The sequence below is a fragment of the Apteryx rowi genome, unplaced genomic scaffold, assembly GCF_003343035.1.
Source record: "Apteryx rowi isolate R43461 unplaced genomic scaffold, aptRow1 scaffold_333, whole genome shotgun sequence".
Classification (NCBI taxonomy): Eukaryota; Metazoa; Chordata; class Aves; order Apterygiformes; family Apterygidae; genus Apteryx; species Apteryx rowi.
In genome coordinates this window covers 247,162-271,179 of record NW_020449786.1, presented here as the reverse complement: position 1 = coordinate 271,179, position 24,018 = coordinate 247,162, and the positions used below count along the sequence as shown (strand labels likewise).

General features: G+C 37.2%; 1 protein-coding gene across 1 annotated transcript in view; it reads left to right on the top strand.

Annotated features, from left to right (window-relative positions):
* The window catches only part of CACNB2 (calcium voltage-gated channel auxiliary subunit beta 2), a 256,177-nt gene extending 232,630 nt beyond the window's left edge, over positions 1-23,547 (top strand). Inside the window, exons 11-14 of the mRNA XM_026071941.1 lie at positions 9,682-9,833; positions 10,479-10,574; positions 11,941-12,126; positions 17,023-23,547. Coding sequence (XP_025927726.1) covers positions 9,682-9,833; positions 10,479-10,574; positions 11,941-12,126; positions 17,023-17,514 — 926 coding nt within the window. The 3' untranslated portion in view covers positions 17,515-23,547. The remainder of the gene's footprint in view (positions 1-9,681; positions 9,834-10,478; positions 10,575-11,940; positions 12,127-17,022) is intronic.
* The last annotated feature ends 471 nt before the right edge of the window (positions 23,548-24,018 follow it).

Genomic DNA, 24,018 nt, shown 5'->3' with positions numbered 1-24,018 from the left:
CAGCGATTCTGTGATTCTGTGAGTTCTTTCTCTGTTGAAATTTCCTCATTTATAAAATAAGAGCAATGAGGCCTTTTCTCCACATTACTGCAAAGAAAAGCCAGAATTTCAGCAGACGCTGAATCTGTTGCTTCTTTTTGTCCAGTATATGTGCAATGACTTAGTTCTGGTCCAGATGTACAGAAATAGTGTTTATCACAAAAAAATGTTATTTTTAATAAAAAACAAATCACTTTTTTTTATTCCTCTTGAAATGATAAAAATGCCTTCACTGCATTCTGGGTGCCAGTGTTTTTTAACAGTTTGCTACAAACATATTCAGTTTGCACCAAAACTGTTTTAAGTCAGCTTAAGTTCTAATACTTGTTTACAGGCATACCTTTGAGCCAGAAAACTGTATTACAGACCTATTGGTGGGATAATTCTGTGACAAAAGGCAGCTTTAGGAAAACCAAAACTATTTATAAATTATAGTAGATTTTGACAAGTAGATTCAGCCAGAGCAAGAAATTTAAAAATGTCTCTTTATTTTAGTAAATAGAGCTCCCCAGAATGGCTTAATGTTAATCCAAATCTCTCCACCTTTCCGAGTTCAACGACAAGTAATTCCTTTATCCTTTCACCTTTGTGTATCGTATTTTTGTAGTATATCATACAGCTAGACAGTCAAGTGACTGATTTTTGCCTAAATTAAGCTCACTTTTGTAGGCAGCAGTTGTACCTGCAGCAGAGAAGGCTATTTCTTAGACTTTTGAAAATATATCCTTGTTTTTTGTATAAGTATTGTTTTAATAAGTGGCCCTTGATATATCAGTGAGTTGATACACTACAAAGCTAATGTGCTTGATATATTTATACCAAACGTTTTCCTCTTGGAAGGAATTAAACTTTATTTGAGAACAGCTCATTCCTTATCACCCAGTATAGGTTTGCAGTATTGTGCATATKGTTCATAATCATGCATAGCACAATGAACAGTTGAGCAAGTTGTCATTATTGGGAACTGATTTAATAAATAAAATAGAATTAATTTCAAGGAGCATACACAAACGAATCAACGTGACAATCGGAAGCAGGAATTAGGGTATGGAACTGGATTTACGGGACTATAGGGCAGGCTTAATGGACTTAATGCTACACATGTCTATGGACTGAARGTTTGCTTCTATTAAGGAATCAGGTAAAATAGACTTGAGGATCTGACTCATTGGAAACCAGGGCTACAACTAAATATTCATGATTCTCTAAATATTCTAATGTAAAATTAATGTGTCCAAGAATTTTATAAAAATAGTGCCTGGCTCAAGAAGATTTACTAGGATAGTGCAGTTTTATTCCTCTTTGATGTGAAAGCTCGTTCTGTATGTTAAAAGGAAATGTTTGCTTGTCAATACTGCCATAYATTTAATATGTGAGATGCTAGAACTAAACTGAAGGAAAGGGCAATTGACTTCATAGTTTCTTTTAAAAGTCTAAAACAAAACTGTAATTTTGAGAAAAGGCTCCTTTCTCCAAGAAGGTACAGTATATGGTTGAATCTCATTCACCTGAAAATCAGTCCCAGTTGGCTTAGTTAAATTTCTATAGGCACACATGCCATTTGCAGAAACTGCTGAACCAGCTTTGTGGTTTTGCTGCGTTTCTTTGTCGATATCAGGGACCCATACCTTTTTCTTGTTGTTTCTGTGTATGTTACGCTTGTTAAAACCTTGCCTCATGCTGCATGTACAGGAACCTGATTGTCTTGGCTTTTTCCGTTCTTTGCTTCATTAATGCTCTCCCTTTGCAGATGTCTTGGGTATGTATACATGCTTGCAAATTACTTTTCCTGCTGTTCTGTGTTCAGTGCTTTATTATACCTCACAAAACCACTGTGTATTTCTAGTAACTGGCTCATTGATAGACAGAAGCCAATGCTGTACTGTTGCTAAGTTTTTTTAGAAAAATCTTGCATTTTTCCATATTTATTTTTAAGTAATTTTTAAAAAGTTGAGATTGACAAATACTAAAGATTAGATTTTCAACTGTAGATTTCTGAAGTGTGTGCATCTAATCTGCATATTCTAACACAAACATGTGAATGCTGATATAAAATATGTCATTGTGTGTTTAGTAAATTGATTGCAGTCAAATGTCTGTGAATCTGTTTATCTGCTTTGTATACTTAACTGTATGTGCATATGCGGTAGCCTGTCAGGCATTACATGCACTCAATTTGCATGTGCAATCAAGTGCCTACCTTTGGAAATTGCCCCTAGAAAATGTTTGAATAAATGCTTGAGAAAATGGTAATGGATTATCGGTGCAAATTTCAGCCTTGTATTTTTATTTTCTTAATATCTGGGTGAAAAGCCAGTAGAATGCTTGAAACTATGGAAACAGTCGTATATATATGTATATATGTGTCTATGTGTGTGTATGTATATATACATATACATACACACCCACACATATATATTACAAGTCTTCTGCTGAAAAAGATAATGCCATTATGTATTTCTTGTGTTTGGTAATTTAATGACAGTTGTTGTATATGAAACGTTTCAACTAAATGCTTTCCTGATCACAAAATAGAAATAAGCTTAAAAGAGTGGTAGCTGAACCTCATAAGAATTCTTCCCTACCTATAGAGGCTATGGAATAGGGATAGGAAATTGGGATTTGACTAAGAGTGTTCTTCCGTTCCAAAATCTCAAGGATTTAATATAGTTCRATGAGAAGAAGACAGATGATCAATTTGTCAAGAAAATTCCTGACTGTCTCTTTCTAATGCATCTTCAAGATAGCTGGGACAAAAGTCCAGAACTATCACTTGTAGGAATTAAATCCTCAGATTGGTAAAGTAATCTTCTAAGCCTCAGGCTGCTTTGAACTAGAGGAATGCTTTAACATAGCAGCCAAGAGCTTTTGGGTTATCATGGCCATGCTCTTTTTAGACACAGGCAACATGAAGATCCTGAAGCTGTTACAAGTTACCAGCCTCACCTATGTCAAAATGCTCTTTTATTCTTCTGCACCAGCCCTGATTTCGTTAGCAGCTAAGATCAGTGTCTCTATAATAATGAATTCTCCAAGTAGTTCTGCTTTAGTTCTGCACTACCATTCCAGTATTCTAACTTGCATGTGCTTTTTCGATACAGTATTGACAAAGTATTTTAATGAAGTTTCCTGAGTGCTTCAAAAGGATGTATGGAAAAAAAAACAAATTCTTAATTTCTTTAAATTAGGTGTAGTTCTCAGGAACATTTCACTATACTTTCTCATAGTACTGCACTGAAAGACATATGATTGATAACTATATTGAAACGAAATGTGTTAGAGACAAAGCAACATAGCAATGTGTTAAAATGATTTTTAAGGTCACAGATACATATATCTTAACCAACATATCTGGAAAGGTGTATTAAATATTTTTAGCAAGTTAACCGTTTGCTCAAGAACGGAGTTTGCTTCCCTTAAAAAATATTCACACCTGGAGGCTGAATTGATCCAGTAATTTTTCTTTCTCCTAGGATTGCAGAACTGATTAAAAAAGGTTGGTGTCTGTTTCCTCATTGTGTCCAGGACTGAGGGTTTAGGTTGTTCAACCAGAATGCAAAGAAATCTGGGTTTATTTCTGTTCTCTGCTAACAGAGATGTGAACTCATAATTTCCATCCCTATGACAGAGCCATGATCACCTTCATCAGGGTTGTCAGTCACTCCTGCTGAGTCTTCTGCACTTTGCATAAAAATTGAACATTCCCTGGAGAAGGGACTGAGATCCACGTGTTTTACATCCCACTCTAAGCATGAGGCTACAGAGTCAGTGTCTCTCCCACTCGGTTAATATGTAAATGTTTCGAGTGGCACACTCTCTACAGGAGSGATTGAATAACCAGTAATGTAATGGTTCCAGATCCTATTTTTGAGAAAGAGTGAACATTTTTATTTGTTTGTTCTGAATAAAACAACAAACCTACGGGACACTTTAGTGTCAGTGTATGGAATCTAGTTGTAAGAGCCTATAGCCCATTTGCACTGAGTAATGAGACTGATGCAGAAATATCCAAGTTAGTGCCAGCCTGAGGTGACGATGTCCGTTATGAACTATGCAGAGATAATAGCTTGGTGCCCTGAGCAATATAGATGTTAGCCTGGTTCTTTGCCCAATTTTACTATCTCAACTGTTCACTAACAGAGCGTAGTGGAGCTTAATGAATGGGTGCAGCGCTGCACTGCTGCACTGCCTCCTGGTCTGGAGCAGCCACGGCTCTACCTCACTCAGTCATCTCAGTGTGGCTCCCCACTGTGCTCATGTCTCCACTGCAATCCACTGACTCCAAGCTCCTCTCTTCATAAGCCATTAAAATTTACTTCCAGTTTAAACTTGGCGTAAGAATTATCATTCCAATAGTGCTATTGTTTTGGTAGTCCAGTCCAATAAGGGAAGAAGTAAATATTTTCATGCACTCTTCAGTATTTTTAAAAGATCATTGTCCAGTTGCTAATATTTTTACACTGTTTTATATTTTCACATAATTGCAGTATTGCATTTCACAAGAATATGTCAGTCCATTATAAATAGATCTTGGTTGTGTTGAGGTTTCCAAACATCAAACTGTACCTTTAAGTATTATTTGGATATGTGTGTGTTCAAGGCCATCTGAATTATATCCAAGATGAGCCTTGGACAGACAGAAAGAGAGAAACCCAGTATTGCTGCAGCATCTCACACTGCAGCATGCTGAAGAGTGCCAGCCTTGCGCAGCCAGACATACAGCTTTGCTGCAGCTCCTTTCCTTTCTGACAGGTGACTAAACTCTGCCTTAAACCTCACAGGAGCCCCATCTGTTAGGCATGAGTAACACATGCAGCCACTTTCACTAAAAAATATTATCATGGTTCCCACACCCACACCCCCTTTTTATGTAACAGGCGAGTGGTTAAGGGATTTGGTTGAGACTAGGGAAATTCAGCTGTATTCGTAAAACTACATTTATGTTAGCCATTTGATTAAAAAAGTATATAATCCAGGTAGCTTGTGGCTGATTGCCTGAGTACTAAGCTAGAGGGTTTATTCCCCCTTACTTGCTCACACTCCCCTCCCAGACTTTGGCCCTCTTAGCTGGGTAGTGTGAAGGGGAGTGCAGAGGCCGCCTGCCTCTCTGCTCTGAGAGATTGATTCCTCTCAGTTCAGCTCATGACTTGCTTCTTAATCAGAAGATGTTTTGAGCACAACTCAATAGTCATCCTTTTCTTCYCTTTTTTTCTTTTCTTTTTCTTTGAGTTGGTTCTCTAATATGACCTTTATCATTTCTCAATACTGTCTTTTCGGTGCAATACTGTCTATGCGCTTTTAAGGCACTGGGGAGATGCAGCATTTTTGTTTCTTTATGTATCTGTTTCTGGATGCTGCTTAAATTTCTGTTTTTTTCCTTTAATTATGTTGATGGAATTTAAAGATTAACTATTTTGAAGTCAGTATACTTACGTAAAAGAATTAGCATAAGAAAAATGTAGGGCTACTGATGTCTCTTCTCCTCCTTAATTTGCAAAATTATTTGTTTGAAAGTCATTTGTGCAAGATGTTGCCAGTCATCTTTGTAAGACAAACATACTGATACAGGTATGTTCTGTTAATACTACACATCTCTAACATCAGGAACTCTGTTTAAAAAAAACCAATGCTTTGTCCCTATGGCTCTTGTAATTCAAGTAGTAACTTAAAAATCAATTCTGATTAACAGAGTGCCGCTGATACCAAAGACAAGTAGAAGAGGTCACATAAAATAGGATGTCAAAGTCATACTGTTACTTTACTTTCAGTTGATGTGAACTTCTTGAGCATCCCTGCTGAAAATCAAAACCTTTTTGCTGTGTATAAGTAACATTTTGTGGTTTCTAATTTGGCCTTTTCAGCCCAGAATCTGAACAGTAGCATCATCRTTTTGCTTCACATCTCCATCACAAAACTGCCTTCTCATCAGGGTCTTCCTAAAGTGTAGTGCTAACGTAGCCACTTGGCTGTAAAGTTGGGTGTCCCATTGACTGCTGGTTGCTGTGTGTGATTCCTGCCCAATTTTGAAGGAGGGTTGTGTTTCTCCACCCCCATAACAGAATGTTCTTTTACCATGGCATTGTAGAAGTGATCCCAAACTCTACCATAACTCATTTTGTAGAATTATTAGTGAATAGAAATAGATGCAATGTGGTGTTGCTCTGTCTTTGCCTTTGCTTTACTATTATAATGAACTGTTAAAGATTTTTGCTTGAAATTCACTTGGAAGGTCCAACTGGTTTAAAAAAAAGCTGTCTGCCCCCGTAATGGAACAAGCCATCTGGCATGTGCTGATGTCATTGCATTGAATTTTTGTTCATTGCAGGGTACAGTAGAGTTACTGGAATTAACAGATAGGAGTAAGTGTAAATGTGCAGTGGTTAAAGCTGACTGGGAGATCTGTGCTTCTCTTTTCTTAGAGTTGATCTCCTATTGCTTGGAATAAATAACTGAGTGCTCCTGTCATTTAAAATGTGTTCCCTTTCTGGTGACCAAAGAGGCAATATCACATAGACTGCCTTGCAAAATGTAAGGTTCACTTTAAAATTTTATAGCTTATTTCTGGTTTTGAGTGTTGTAGCTGAGCTGCCAGTGCTTCATGATGACTGTCATAGTAGCTCTGATTATATTTATGCCTCTCATTATGACTGGCAAATTATGGGAGTTAACCATTATATCCTCACTGCTATGGCTCTTCAGTACATCAGAAGAGACATTATTATAAATAAATGACATTCCTGGAGTTGGGAAGATTGCTGACCTATTACTGTGCTTCTTTGAAGATACCACACTGTCATTATTCTCAGTGTTTGGTTTCATCTCCCTATTTTAACTGCCAGTCACATTTGTGTTACTATCCCCACAGGATAATGAGGCTTCTTTGCTTACTTTGGTCAAAAGTCTGAGGGAAAATTGGTGTTGAATACCTAGTTGGGAAGAAATCTTTGCAGATACAGAATTTGCTTTTTGAGAGATGACCATAAAGAAAGATGCAAGAATAAAGCTGTAGCAGGAGATAACATAAAGCCTTTGCCATCTAAAAAGAGATGATATTATTATTTAATTGTAACAGTCTTCTGTGTAGTGAAAAGTTAGAATACAGGGAAGATTTCAAGGAAAATGCAGGCTTTTCCAGAAGCTGAAGAAATATTCTAAGGGATGGGAGATTGGGACCTCTGTGATAGTCTCTGTAGCATTTTTTTCAACCATCCTTGATTTGAGGGGTAGAGGCATAACATACTTGTTCATCAACTGGACAGTGTTGACCTTTGAACTTTTCTCCTATCTTTTATCATGTTTTTGGATACCAGACTTGTTGAGAAAAATAAATGAAATGCTCTTTAACTGGTGGAAAAGATATCCTGTCTCCATCTCTGGACTCAGGTGGAAACCACTGGTTCACAGGACCATAATTACCCGCAATTATTGTCCCAGGTATATTTAACAACAGGWGATGCTGAGGTATACTCTGCCCTAGAAAAGATTTGTTTCAAAAAGTATAGCAGGAAATCTACTTTACATAGAGGTATCCTGTACTGGTAGAAAAGTGCTTCTAACAGTACAGGAGATACTGCTTCGATACGCTGGCACAAGAATGGGTTTGCTGGTAAAATTTGGCTTCAACAAGGGTTTTTTTTGTAATCTGGAATGGTCTTAAAATTATACTTTAGTTGATATTGTTGTATTGACTGAAGGGTTGAGTCTGCAAACTCATTATCACAATGTAATGGCAAATTATCTCTGATCTGTTTATTCTAGTGTCCATTTGGGCTTAAATTAGGGATAGACTAGAGTATCTCCTAGCTAAATCACTGAGACTATGGTATTCAATAATTCCAATCAGTATCTGTATGCAGAGAAGGTGCAGAAAATATAATTTTGAATGTGCCAAGAACCATCAGAAGCCCTGTCTTCAAAAATGTGGTCCTAATTCAGACAGCAGCTGGGCCACAGTTCTTTTATCAACAAGCAGAAAAGCAGGGAATGACGTTTTCCATACCAGAAAGCTGTGCAAATCTCAGCTTGTTCTCTGCTCTCAGAGACTGATTGCCATGTACTCAGCTAAAATTGGGGATAACTACAAATGGACTGAGCTGTTCTCTAATAGATCTGAAATGGTGTCAACCTCCTCCAATACAGAACATCATATAGACATTTTTCTGATGATCATTTAAAGATATTACTTCATTTATAGCATGGTCTGAGTATTCACCTATTGACTTGGACCAAAAGACTTTAAGCTAAGCGGAGACCAGCTTGAGTGCTGTGCTTAGTTTCTCTCTAGGATATTTTGCAACCTTATCATATGTCCTAGTTTGTTCAGTTTCTGTTCTAAGATAACATAGATCAATCTCTTAACATCTCTTGAAAGGGACACCGATCTTTAAAGAGCCATCCACTGTAGAAAACTCTGTCTCTCTAGCCAGATCGGGTAGGCTGTATTTTCCAGCAAACATAATGCTTGTGCCAGCGCAAGAGATGAAACAAAAAACTGATAGTGTAATTCCAAGCAAATCTAATAATTAAGTCTTTGGTACATCCTGTGTACCTTTAAATATCTGTGAATATGTTTTCTTCTAATGTTTGCTTTGGACTGACTGGGTATCTAGTCTGGTCTTTGCTCGTGGAGGGTGCACAAAGCTAAAAGGGAAGCCTATATAAATTACAATTTCATCTGAGATTGCAACTTTCTTTGTAGGCTTGTACAAATCACCCAGCTTCTGTAGTTTCTTTGTGACGTAGGGCTGTAGCCAGATTTGAGCAGGAAAAGGCCATTCAATTTCAAGGATGATTTCACTATTTTAAAATTTTGTTTTGTTTCAATTGGGAGAGAATACAGTTTCTACATCACTTGTGAAAGCAATCACAGTACATCTGCCTTGGAGAGGTTTGCTCCAGAAACCTTGTATTCCCATCAGGCAGGTTGCTGAGGAGCTGAGAGTATGAGTAATCAGAAGGCAAGAAGATCTTCTCTGGGAAAATCACCTTTCTAGAACTCCAGGAGCTGTGAGGAGGATACCATAGTATTGTTTAAATTATTGTTTTATTTGTTTTTAGAAGGGTTTCGCACATACTAATCAAATATTCTAATATGATACCATGTTGAGGCCAGTGTAGGAAGGAAAGCCTGTTTTCCAGAGCTTGGTTAATTCAAGTTGAAGCAAATGGAAAAACAGGATCTTCTACTAACGTATGTACTTCAGTATATCTTAATGTCCATCTCAGACACTCTGGTTTAAGTATTTTGATTATTAAGTAGAATTAAACTCTGAGTTCAAATTACTTACTTGTAGGGAGTTAATAGATTGGCAGGCATACTGTTTACCCCTTTTTTTCCTGCACACATGGATTGGGGTCATATGAGAAGGTGTTAACAATATTTCTGTGTGCTGGAATTACGCAAAGATGTGGAGGTGAGAGAGGTAGGGGGGGTACCACTATCGGAGAACACACGGTGTGGGCGCAGTGTTGCTGCTGACGAGGCGTCCTTCACTGGGGGCCAGCAATGGGAATGCTTAGCGCCACGGCCAGTCTCCTCAGCTGTCTGCAGGGCRACACACCAAGCTACCACAGTTGCTACATTTGTTAACATGAATGGCTTTTTAATGTTTTCATAACTGTAATTTTCTRCTTAATCTGCAGCTGAAGTTCAAAGTGAAATTGAGCGGATTTTTGAACTAGCAAGGACACTGCAGTTGGTAGTACTTGATGCTGATACCATTAATCATCCAGCTCAACTAAGCAAAACCTCTTTGGCTCCCATTATAGTATATGTAAAGATTTCTTCTCCTAAGGTAAATATTTTACTCATATTTGTGCTGTTCCAGTTGACGCTTTTTTTTTTTTTTTTTAATCTGGATCTTAAATACAGATGATCATGTGTTCTCATTAGGTAAAATGAAATCTCAAAGAGTTATATTTTATTCTTACTTCCTTTTGGGTGGTGAAATATTATTATTATTCAAAAAGTAACATCTGTGGGATTACCAAAACCCATTTTGGAATAGGTGTAGCTCAAATGGTTGTTTTAATTGGGATTGCACTGTGTGTTCTTYTGCTCTTTAGCATTAATCATGTAAATAATACTAACAGTTTGTTAAGTGTTCTGTAGAAGACTCCTTAGGTTTTTACCATCCAAGCAAACAATACAGAAATGAAAGAAGGGCATTCACATAATGAATATCAAAATGACCAGTAAACTTTAACTTTCCATGGTTAGCTTTGTAATTTGGATGCTAAACATCCAAAACCCTGTTGTTTTGTTCAGTAACAAAGCAACAGTTTTAAGTGGTTATAGAGGTACATTGAGACTGATCCAGCTCACAATCCACTGACTGTGAAATCTTGTTGAACTGACTGAGAGAATGATCAAACCTGTTACTTCACTTCTTTCTGTCTGCCTTCTTTTTTCACTTTTATTAATGTCTTATTTTCCACAGGTTTTACAGAGGTTAATAAAATCTCGAGGGAAATCTCAGGCCAAACACCTTAATGTTCAGATGGTGGCAGCCGATAAACTGGCACAGTGTCCTCCGGTGAGTTACTGTTAATTTATGTCTTGTTCAGTTGAAAACTGCTGATTCCTCTTTAAAGCTGCTGATCCTTCCTTTCTTGTCAAGAGGTTAATTATGTAATTTTTAGGAATGTTTGCCCCCTTCTGGCCATATTTTACTATTGCTTTTTTGCAAAATGCCTCCTGAGGTCTCTGGCTTGTGAACAAAGGGTACAGGTAAAAAGCATTCCTTTTGAGAAGYACAATAATTAGTATGCATACTTGAATATGCTCGTTGCTTGAACAAACTGAGAATTTGTTTTACTTGATAATTCTTTATAAGTTATTGGTCTAAAAATGAACCGTTTTAGTGACTGTGCTTTATCTTGAAGTCTAGGGTAAGGCAGGTGGGTTTAGTAGTTCCTCTTGGGCATATGTCATCACAGCTGATCACTCTTGGCACTTCCAGTCACAATTTTGGCGAAGAGCTGTGGGATACTGTGTAATTGAGCTGCAGTGTAGTTCTTCTGTTGATGTGCAGTTATGCAAATTCTCTCAACTTCCACCTATTAAGTGGAGCCGATGAGGCCATACTTGTATATAGAACACAGCAAGGATTATCCATTACCTGCATAACAAACTGTCAAGAGTAAGGTAAGAGCCCGGAAGATAAAGGTTCAATCCAGTTCCAGAAGTGGTAATTGGCCGTAATTAGGAAGCTGAATGAGGGGGATATTTTCATCACTTAGGTTTAGACATCTCAGTTAAGAGACTAGCCTCCTCAGCTGCCTGGGAAGTCAGTGAAGAATGCTAGCAACCTGCTTAGGTTCTCCAAACTGCCTTCAGGAGGTCTGCCTCTCTGACCAGCTGGGGAACGACGTAAACTGTCCTACTAACTTTAGATGCCTAAAGTTGGATGGTGTGAYTAATCTCTTAGCTAATATTTGTACAATGTTTGGAAACTCAATGTTCTGTATTGGTCAAGTCTAGTATTGTTATTAGTTATTTGTCTTAGTTTGTCTTAGTTTTGTATTACTTATTCTAGGTGTGGGGATCCAGCCCCTTTTCTTGTTCCATTTTGTTCCAAAAGATAAAAAGCTTTAATATTTAAGCTCTTTTTGAATACTGAGTTTTAAGATTTGTTCAGACTGCCTCTTCCTGTCTTCACTGACTGTTTATGTGTTACCAAGTGGAAGTCAGGAGGACTTCCTTTGGCAAGTTTAACATTAGCACTAGTTATTACTGCTGCCTTTTGTGTTGCTTGCATTCAAAAAAAAAAAAGTAAAAATGTCTAAACACAAGTRTTATAAATGTAGTTCATTTTGGTGAATAGAAAGCGTGGTCATCAATGTCTATAGCTGATGTCCCTTGACCTGTGGTTATTCTCACTAAAACCTTTCCTTTATCAGGAAATGTTCGATGTAATTCTTGATGAGAACCAGCTTGAAGATGCTTGTGAGCACCTTGCTGACTATCTGGAAGCCTACTGGAAGGCCACACATCCACCTAGCAGTAATCCTCCTAACCAGCTTCTCACTCGCACACTTGCAACAGCCACTCTTCCTATTAGCCCAGGTTCAAATATTAATTTACAGGTACTGTTTTTATGCCATCTCTTCTTTTCTTTTATCAGCTTCTCCTTCCAAAGTAAAGTGGTAGTCTGATACTAGAACATGCTGAATATGTCTTGCTGTTGTTGTTAGAGTAGGAGCAGAGCTTTTTCAATAGACATTTGCCCATTTTTAGTATAAATTGCAGAAGATGGGCACATTATTGCATTATTCACAGTAGCATGTGTTTGCATATTGACTGGTGGGACTGTTTTGATCCCAAAAGCTAAGCAAGCTTGACTGAAAACATATGGTGATGTGAAGTGGAATACAGATTTCATTGTGCCCAGGACACCACTGTGCCAGTAATATGTGTACCGGCTGCAAGCATTTTTATAGCTCACCATATATAATCCAATCAGAGGAATAAAACTGGGCTAATACTACGCACGTTACTGCCCCTGGTAACTTTCTGGCTGATAGGCACACTGTCACTAACAGGCAAATCCCAGCCCCAGAGGCCCTGCATGACAAATTGGGTTATGTACAGAGCAGATCCACAAAGGTTGGAGGGAATCTGTTCTTATCTTCCCATAAGCTATAGAGTTCAAGAGTTTGCACATGACTGAMCGTGTTACTGATGTCTCACGGTCAAAGTGGCCCTTCTAGAGTTTTCTTTCTTCCTTTATTCGTTGGCCATTGCTGTGAAAAGTACACACTTCCTTCAAGCTACACTCTTACAAACAGGAGTCCCACTGCGTATTGCGCAGCAAGACCTTGAGAAGCAGTGTGTTCTAAATAGTGCAGGTCTGCCTAGAGAACTGGGAAGAATAGGTTTTATTTCCAACTTTGCACAGACCTGCCTGTTGACTTTGGGCATATTGTGTCCCCTTTTCTCTCTTTCAGCTTTTGCTTTGTGCAATTGTATTAAGGTTTTCAGCATAAGGAGAGCCTCTCCTTTGTATATGCATTGCATGGCATAATCTGAGRACTTTAAAGTTGCTACTTTATTATAGATAATTAGTGACACCTTGAGACCTRTGAGACTACTGTGGGGCTAATACATCTGTCCTAGCTCAAGTAGTGGCTTATGATGGCTGAATTTCCACCTAAGTTACATGTATGTACCTAAGTTACATATATGTATCGGTTAGAATACATCACTTTGGCTAAGAAAAATGTCTCCTTTTAGAAAATTAAAGAAAAATATCTCTGCACCTGAATTTAAATGTTGAAAAATTGCATTTGTATGGTTTTGCAAAACAATGTTTTGTGCCAAACAATTTATTTCCCATCACTAGACCACAAACTTGACAGATCCTTTTATTAACAAGAAAAATCACTTCAGCCAGCTTACAGGGTATCTCTTTCTCTCACTTCCAAAAGCAGTTGCAGGAAAAGAGACTGTAAGCTGTAGCTCATTTCTGCCTTTTTTCTGTCCCCAGAGCTGAAACACCCTGAAAAAATTGTGAGCTGGAAGAATTTCTGAGTATGAAATTCAGTATTGTTGTGTGCAGATTTGCTAGATAAACTTTCTTGGCTTTGTAGACATGTTTATTATTTTCATCAAGTTTTTTTATGACTTTTGGGTGTGGATTTATAGTTCACTTACTCATATTAGTGTGTACTGATTATTAACCACATTCTCTGCAGGAACCATACAAAGTTTTAATAACACCTTTCTGAATGTTGTGATATCTCCTTACAAATTCACAAGTTTTTATTTTAAGGACTAAAAATAAGAGTGTATTTGCACTTTCACAGTTTGCTTGTAGGTCTGTTAATTCAACAGTGCAGAGCATTGGTGGTYCCTTATGAAATGCTGAACTGCTGTGTTCCTTTTGTTTCATTTTTCTATGATACATTTTCATCTGTCTCTCAAATCTGCGACCTGTGAAGGTCTTGGAATAGAGTGGGCTTATTTTCTAATCACAGTAGCTGAGCCCATTCTCTTGATAGTGTGAGACCCTCTATTAGGAGGAATTCCTCTACTAGGAATTGCTCTACCAGGAGTTTAAACTTTGTGTCTGTGCCATCTTTGTGGGCTGGCCTAGAGAGAAAATCCTTGCCCCCAGCCATTTGGTCTGGATTGGCCATATCCACACTGCAAAGCACTTGACTTGTTCTTCTCTGGGTCCAGTGTGGCACCCTTTGCCTTTGGACATCATCTGGTTTTGTGTTTTTCCAGTCCAAAGTATACATGGTAATGAGAGATTTGTGTTGCTGCTTGCCAGAGTGGTATGTTTATAGCATGACACTGATGGCGTGCATTGCATGGCACGAGGTGTTTGAAGGTGTAAGGTCTCCTGGGATTGTTTGAGCCATAGGTGGTGAAGCCCATACCCCTCCTGTCTGTCTGATGGGGAGCTTGGGGCAAACTGTCCTGACAACTCTTCCCAGATTTCCTCTTGTAGGGAAATTGTTGGCTAAATCCAAAAATGAGACTGGGAGCAAATTCACACACATACGGTGTAGGTGATTAGGGTACCACTGGAGGGAAAGAGGGAGCAAGCCAAATTGGCTGTGTGGACACAGCTTTTTCTCTCTTCTGTTTTAACGCTGTTTAAACTTCTTCCCAAGAACCACTACTTCTATGAAATTACAACCTGAASAACTTCCTCCATTTTAGATAGAAATCTTATGAGACTGAGCCRTAAAATTTCTGCACTGTAGCATCTAATGCAATTCAGAGCCCAAATTTGGTTATGAGCTACAAACCCAAGTCTTAATCCAGATTCAAGCATTACCTTTTCAGTGTCCCTGTAATATTTAGGGAAACTTACTGCTGGTGAATTTGCCCATAAATCCTCAAATATTCTGAAATTGCAGGGTAATAAGGTTATTGGTTTTAAATCAATTGATTGTGTCCTACTCCTCCACACATAGTCATCACAGCAGAGAAAATGCATCYGAGTTTGTAAAATAACATTCTGTTCAAATCAGGTACAAATTTTGCATTTTTTCTCAAACCACAGCAATGACAGGTTTTATTAGTCAYGATTATATATAGGTATATAGATCACATGAGAATTAAAGGATTTCATGAGTGCACCCAGTTTATGTGCCTTAAAAACAATCATGGTTACAAAGTAATAAAAATGTGTTTATACATCCAAAGCAGGTGTTGATTTAGACTCTTTTACTTTTCACTTGATCCCATTTATAATTCTCCTCCAAAGAGTCATTTCTGTTCACCCTGAACACATCTATTCATGTTTACAGTTTCTACATTTCTTCTGCAGCAAACCAGAATCTTMTCAATAATCATAAAAACAGGAATAAAAAAAGTCTACTCTGCCATTTCTGATATCTTGTTCTCATATACACCATTTGTTTCAAATTGGGGGCATATGTGGCAACCCAGCAACTTGCTGGAAAATTTAACAGTGGAAAATATTGTCTTAGAAAATGCTGATTTGTCAAATAGAACTGTTTTATTGAAATATGTGGGCTTTGATAAATTTCTGATAAAATACAGTCCAGTTCCTGTACAATTTCACGTCATCTGACTTGATGGGTTGCTAGGAAACGCAGCTGCCAGGATTTGCGGCTGAGGAACATAGTCCACTCTACAGCCTGCCTCCGAGGGGAAGATTTGGTGCTTTCTGTAGGATTTCTTTTCAATTAAAACAAACCTGGGGCTCTTAGCTCTGCCATTCTTCTAAATCTATATAGTTCCCCGTTGTTTCATCCACCTTTGTGCTACGGATGAACCCAAAGGCCAGGAGGTTCAGCTCCGAAACTCAGTTTTGTTTCCACGTCAAAGACACAGAGAAAATACCTCCCTGAGCTACCCTGGAGGCAAGCCTCATTTTCAGACAGCTCTGAACATAGAAGGGCAAACTTTACTCTGACTTCGGTAAATTCAGTGCAGTCTCACAAATAAATGTTTGTGTAACTCTGTTAAAGTCTACTTTGTTTAATTTTGTGCCAGTAGATATGATTTTTTTGTTCAAGTTCTTAACCTAATATGAGAAGGATAATTCAATTTGACCATAAACTATTTCCTAAAATTTTGAAATTGAGACTGAAAAATCTTTGGCTGTGGTTTGGGGAGAAAAGCAGGTTAACCCAATTGAACCCCAAAATGAATTAAATAATGCCACTTGTTCATTTTGCAGTGATTTCAAAGCATTATGCTGATGAAGAGTAGGTTTGATATTACCTGGTAATTTTTATTTCAATCTCTTAATAATAGCAGTTTGATAGGAAATTCTTCAGGTGATAACATCACTGTCCTTCTGCTTTCCTTAGCAATGATCAGTATTCTTGAGTGCTTAAATTATGAGGTTTAATTTTTCATTACCATGAGGAAAATGAATTATTACTGGGAAAAACAGAGGGGCAGTGATACTATTAGTATCCTAATACAAACATTCTTAGTATCAGACTCAAGTGTATTTTATTTCTTAAAAAAAAGCTACTATAAAAAAGCCAAGGTTTTGTACCTTGGGTTCTCTGCCCAAATCCATCTTCTCAGCCTGCATGTGCACTCCTTTAAAATCACTCTCCCATAGTGCCTGTTTTCAAACAGGTTTCTATAAAACTCTGAGCTGTTATCTGCCCTCTCCTGGTATGATGTATCCTCTTTAATTTTTCTGCCATTTGTTCTGCTTCCGCATGTTCCCTTTTTGTCTGGAGTTTGGCAGGCAATTATTGCTAATTGGAGTATGCAGAAACATCACAGGCGTTAAGAAAATGTCACAGAATAACCTGAGTGCTACCCTCCATTTTGATTAGAATGAAAGGGTTGGTTTGTATTATAATACTTAATTTATAGTAAAAGTTGAATTCTAATATTTTCTAGATTAGATTCCAAGTGGACTGTTGTGTACTTAAATTTTATTGCTTTCAGAATGCTTTCTAGTTTAATTTGATATTGGAGAAAGTTTTTAAATATGCAGTTCATGTATGTGAACTTACTGCTGGTTGTGATACCAGGGATCTCAAGGAGACCAGAGGAATGACCATTCAGTCCCTGAACGCAGCAGTTCACAAATTGAAGAGGAAGCACGGGTTGAACCCATCAAGAAATCCCAGCATCGCTCTTCCTCATCCCAACACCATAACCATCGCAGTGGTGTTAGCCGAGGCCTTTCTAGGCAAGAAACTTTTGACTCAGAAACACAAGACAGCAGAGATTCGGCTTACATAGAGCCRAAGGAGGACTACTCACATGAGCATGGTGACCACTATGATTCTCACAGGGATCACAATCATAGAGACGAGTCCCATGGGAGCAGTGATCACAGACATAGAGAATCAAGGCATCGCTCAAAGGAAAGAGACCGCGAGCAGGACCACAATGAATGCAACAAACAACGTAGTCGTCATAAATCAAGGGACCAATATTGTGACAAGGATGGGGAAGTGATATCTAAAAAACGTAACGACACCGGAGAATGGAACAGGGATGTTTACATCCGTCAGTAACTTTTGCCTCTGGCAGTCTTGTGTTTCTTTGAAGTCTTGTAACAATGCCCCTTGAAAATATCTTTGGGTTTTTCATTGCAGAACATATGGTATCCTTCTGTATGCTGATTTGTATTGCTGTTGCTTGCATAGCAATAGCATGAAATAGAATATTCATATACTTATTTTTTTGGTTAGTGCTATATGAATTAGCATAGTACAACTGCAGAGTTCCTGATGTTGTACTATACCTTTTTTCAAGCTGTTTTTGGTAGCTGCCACTTGAACAATATCTGTTGCCATCAAGGTGTTAGTGTTTTTAAAAAAGGTACCTTTGATGTTTAATAACTTCCCGTGTATTCAGCAAGCCAGAATCAGCACATAAAAACCTAAAACTTTTGTCTGCTCTGATTTTTAATTTGTATGCACTCAATTTGCATATTAATTTAAGAGCCACTCTCTGTTGCTTGTACCTCTAGTGGACTCCATTTAAGGACAGAATTCAGTCTTGCCTTACACACAGGGGATCATAAAGTCAGAATCTATTTTCTATGTACTGGTACTGTGTACTGTATATACAGTTTATAAATGTTATTTCTGCAGACACCTTCTTACTATATAAGTTTGATCACACTGTTTTAGAGTCCTAATGCCAAGTCAGCAGATTTGCTTTTGAATTACTGGCAACTGGAACTAGCCTCATTTAGGGAATCTGTAACAGTGTTCAATCTAAATACTTTTCTTCTGTAGCAGAAAGCTTATACTTACTGTAAATATGAATGAATGCTTGAGATAAAGGGTCTAATTCTTATACCTAATACTGTCCTTGCAAACCCAATTTTGCATTTTAAATTTATGATAAAGATAACTATCTTACCAATATAAATTACTATTCTCTGTACAGGTCACACAATTGCAATGGACACAAGTTAATTTTTGTTCTGTTGTCAGAATAATAGAGCACACACAGCAGAGGTGTGTATGTGAGCAGGTGGGTGGTGGATGGGTGTGCGTGTGCGTGTGCACATCAGGCAGCAGAGTGTGAGAATCTACTGAAGAAAACAAAGGTTACTCAAAAGCCCAGGAAGTCTGTTTCTTCATTCTGTCCATTAATTTTAAAATCCAAATTGCAGTCAGGGAACATGGGGGAGTTTACTGACCCAGGTAATTGAGAAAGCATAAATCTGCTGGCTCTTTGTTGAGACTCCAGGAGAGTAAAAACACAGGCAAATGTTACTGTGAGTGTTTCACTGGAAATGTAAAATCTTTGTGTTTTAGAGTATCTGTTTTAGTAAGAAAAGTTTACACAGCTTGTGGAGAGTTATTTTGTTGGAAAATAAATTTTTGTAGCTTCTCCACTTTTTTCTGCACTTGCCAATTCCTCTGCATTCCCACTTTGCAGCCAGCTCACTGCTTTTCCTTCACCTAAACTGTTGTGCTGCCAGTAAGAGCTTAGAAAAATGACTGTGACAAAATACTCTGTTACGAGCTTACTAGAGAGAATGCATTTAAATCAGAGAGAGTGAAAACAATTTGTTTTGCATTGAACACCTGTTGCACTGGTAAGTGGGGGAAAATTCATTATTATTTTTGGCTGCAGGTTCCATACCCTTGCCTAGTGTAAAGGCCGTTCTGCATCACATATAATCTTTGTAGTAATTGTATGAATGAAATACTTTTTGTATTTCACTGTAAATAGCACATTATATAAAGATTGTAGTCAGATAATACTTCATTTAGCTGGAAGTTTTTATTATTTATTATTTTAATTCTGGGAATATCAGCATTGCCTGATTTTTGAATATCATTTTAGTGAAATGGATAAGATATATGGGATGTGCTCGTTTTCTCCAATCTTCTAGTCCAACATCCAGACAACACAGTTTGACTCCCTTAAAGATATTTTGTCTGCCCTGTCCCTCTCCCTGATGTTTTACATGCATAATTTTACAAGAGCTCGAGGGTGAAATTCGGCTGTCAGATATCTGGACATGACTCCCAGTGCTGCTGTCCCTTGTGGTAATTCAAGGGTACTCTTTGACTCTGAGCATGAACTCTGGGGAACAAGAGAAAAAGGGTATTTTTCTAGAAATAAAATTCTCAGCATTTCTCTAAACATCCCTGAATGACTTTGTAGGAAAAGGAAGCATAGGTAAGTAGACCTGCTGTATAACTAAATGGATATATGTGACTATATAAACAGTGGCTTTTGATCTAAGGAGATTTTCAGTATATCATCAGTGGAAATGACATTGAAAGATTTTTTGGTGTTTGAATCATATCAGATCAAATTTAAATGCAAAGAGAATTTATACTGTCTTGTTATGTAGAGCCTGGCTTTAGCTATTTTACCAGCTTCAGTAAATTCTGTTGCTCCCTTCAGCTGTTACTGGAGGGCTATGTCCTCCAAGAAGTGATCTGTGGATTCCACTTCAGTACCCTAAATTTTTTTATTTGTTTTTCACTCTTGCTCCAAGAAGTGTTCATTTTCCACCTTTCTTAAAGTATTTCTTAAAGAATGTTTGGCAGAGTTTCAAAGCACTGAGTAATTATATGTGAAAACCATGGAGTAAGTACCCATATAGAGACAAATAAGTGAGAAAATAAAGAGCATACTCCAAGCCCTGATATTTAAGTATTACCTATATATTGGTTTATGGAATATAAATATCTTATCAAAAAGAAGGGCATATCCCCATCCAACTCAATGAGAGAATCATTTTTTGTATAGTGCAACTAACTATGTATAGGCAACCTACTAATACTTACATTTCTTAGGCTGACACTCTCAGTAGGTTTTTATTAGCCTTGCTAAGATATTTTCCTTCAGTTATTGTTTCAAGAGTGACAAATCAGTTGTAATGTGAGCTTGTACTACACACTTTGCACAATACCACCTGCCTGCTGAGCACTACTTTGAAAAGCACTTTAAGAGTTTTCAACAAGAAGCTTTAAAAATAGTCCAGCTGGAGGACATATCAAAGRTTATTGTGATGAAATGGCTTTGCAAAGTTTTGCCAATGGAAATTTTAACATTATTGTTTGCATAGGATACCAGTGGATTCATATTTCTATATCTGGTTTCAAGAGCTTTGAATCTGAGAAATGCTAGAGGTCCCAGTTAGCCTAGTTAGCTCTTACATATGTGTGGTACAAAACAACCTGTAACATTTCTATTAAAATAAGCTAAAAAAATAAATGAGAAAGAAGGGAAGATGATAAGACCTACGTATCACTTAACTGTTTTATCAGCTCTCACTGTATTTTTCCTAAGGATTTCAGCATATGAAAGGCAYAGGATACAATTTAACATTTATGTATATGTTATATATTAACTTTTTGTTTTGTATGTCTCTTCAAATGAATACACATCAGTACTGTTCAACAGCTCTACAGTATTAGTTTAGTGTTACGTAGACACCATGGAAGAAAGACTTCTTGAGGATTTGGAAGGAGGGGAGAGTAACAGTCTCCAGACCTGTTAAGGGACAGGGTAGCAAGGAAGAATAAACAGAGGTTTGTGCAGAAAGTTAGCATCAGTAAGACTTGAGAGTTAAAAAGAAACTGCTTTGAAATCAATTAATAAATTTTCTCTAATCACTACAAATTTAAAAACTATTGAAAAAAATAAAAAGAATCTCTTTCTTCTGGAATACTCATGAATTCACATTCTGTGTCTGGCATCCAGAGTTCAGAATTTGAGAGGCATCTTGTACAATTTATGCTTCTCAAGATGTAAAATATAAATAGGTAGTTTCTCCTATGGATTTGGCCCTAATTAATGAAGATGATTTTAAAGCTACAATCAGTTTGAGTTAGAATGGAGTATCTGTTTTCACAGAAACCCATAAAACGATGTGTGTGAAATTCTTCACTTACAGCCCTTATTATAAATGGGGGGGGGGTAAGGAAATGAAATCCCAGTTGTCAAACCTTGAATCAAAGTACAGAGCTCATTTTCCTTCTCCTTGCATATCTTGTCGCTCATCCAGCAGACCCTTTGCATCCTATACATGCAGTTTCTGCCCAATTCTAATACTCTGCCCCCTTAATACTTACTATGTCTTATGACTTTGCTAGTAATTACCATTTTCAAGCTCCATTGGTTTGTAAAGTCAGAATCAATTCCTGTGACAACTGCAGAGGTTTTGAAATGGTCTTACCCATAGTTGCCCCTTAGTTGTCTCTACCCACTGTCAGTCCCTTAGCTGGTTTGCAGTGAGTGRTCTGATTGCTTTCAATCCGTGTCAGTGCAAAGGAAAAAGGTTAGCGTAAACCACCTCCTGTGGTAGTTACGAAAGCCTCTTCAAGATTTATTTTGGTTTCTGGTTACATTTGACTTCTGATTCCTTTAACATATCGGGCAGAACGTTACTTCCCAAATGCTCATTCTCCTAATCCCCTGGGATGTTTTGGTTTGGTTTGTTTTTTTACAGTCTTGACTTTAATTCCATTCCCTTCGTGAAAATAAAGCACACCATTGCAAAAAATTTTAGCATACAGTCTACAGGGGGGGGGCAGAGAAATTCTTTTTGAGAGTGTAAAGTGACATTTTGGGTACACATTTTGTCATATTTATTACTTTATTACAGATATTTCACCAACATTTTAGTYTTATCATCTGTAAAATATGTGGATGCTATTGCCTTGTGAATATTTTCTGTCAAATGTTGTTCAGTCAAACTTGTTGTTCAGCAAATTCCAATTGTGTCTGTAATTCACTTCCCCATTTTTATATAAGAAACTATGCTACATATAAGCTTACAGTAGTTTTATAGACAGTTTCTTTTTATAGCATAACACCCTAGAGATGTGGTCCTACACAGTCAAGAAAAAAAAAAGTGTTACATCAGATACAGAGATTAATCTGCTACTTCCAGCTCATCTGTGTTCTTTTTTCTTTTTTTACTCTTAACACTTTTATCTATCCTGCATATCTACTCTACAACAAATTCTAGTGGCATATAACTGGATTTGCTCATAAATTATTTGGTAGTTTCTAGAATAACTTTTTTAAACTATGTCTGTGGTACTTTCAACTAAAATGAACTATATGTTGAATATTTAGTCACAATGAAGCAGAAAAAGACACTTCTTTAAAATATAGGGTGTCTATATATATAGGTACCCCGAAGTCATTTCTTGTTGATCACCATCACTAGCCTGATTACTTATTAGTAAGTATTTCTTTTTCCTTTATGAGCTTATGAAATGCTACAGTCTAAAAACTGTGGTGGACTCCATGACCCTTAAACAGAAGGAAGCTGTTACTATAATTTCATGCTATACTAGGCTGCCTATTTTAATATCTTTATATTCACCAAGATAAATATTTAGATCTGGCACTATTACTAATCACTAACTATTTCTGCAAACAGAGAAAACTATTCTTCAGATTCTTTTTTTTTTAAAGACAGGCTCTGATTATATGCCTAACCCCTCTGGTTTTTTTTTTTTAGGGTTAATCTTTCATTAAAATGACAATACCTTTTTAAATTCAATATATAAATATCTCATATGGTATATATATTTCAATTGTGCTTCAGCCACACTGAAGCATTATGATGCAGTCTGTAAAGCATTCTTATCAGGAAAGAAACCCTACTATGTATTAAAAACACACACACACACTCCATACATCAAAGTGGTGAAAATGAAGAAATATTAAAATATCTGCACTTTAACTTAAAGTCACAGTAAGATTGGAAAAGAGGAAAAGAAAAGAAAAACAATAAATAAAGGAGGGCATCCTTCCAACTTTAGACATCCAACTTAGCCAACCCGTCTCCTTCTGTAGTCAAAGGAAGGAGGCTGGCTCTTTCAAAGGGTAATTCACGTCTTAATTAAGTTTCTGCTCTGAACTGCCTGATGGAGAAATCTCTTTTCTCTCTCTTTTTTTCTCTGTCTGTCTCTCCCTGTCTCTCCCTGTCTCTCCCCCCCCGCCTCTTCCCTCCCTCAATCTCTCTCCATTGTCCACAAAGAGAGGGCCTGGGGAAACAGCTGAGGTTTATCCCTTTAATATGCTGAATATTCTTTTAAGTCCAGCAGTGACTTTTGCAGAAATAACTCTAGTAGTGCAAGTTCAGATATCAGTAATGCTTCTTCAGGTTAAGTGTGGTCTGCAATTACACTGGAATCACATACAAGTCAACAAGTCAATCATAAAAAGATTTTTTTTTTCCTGAGAAACTTTTATAAAATCAAGTGAGATCAATTTCTTGAAAAGCCTGTTTTTGATTCAGAACTGAATAAATCTGGGAAAGTCTCAACAAATCCTCCACTAAAAAGTCAGCATTTTTAAATTTTTCAAATTCAGTATTACATAGCTCCTGCTACTGAACACAAAGGCAAAAGTTCCTCACTTTATATGTGTACACAAATTTCAATATATTGACTATACATGCCAATTAAAGTTTACTGAATTTACATATTCTGCAAAAAGAAAATGGTCTTTTACCAGCACTGAGTTACAGATTTCAACATGTACATACAATAGAAAACGAATACATTTTGTTACCAAGTAAT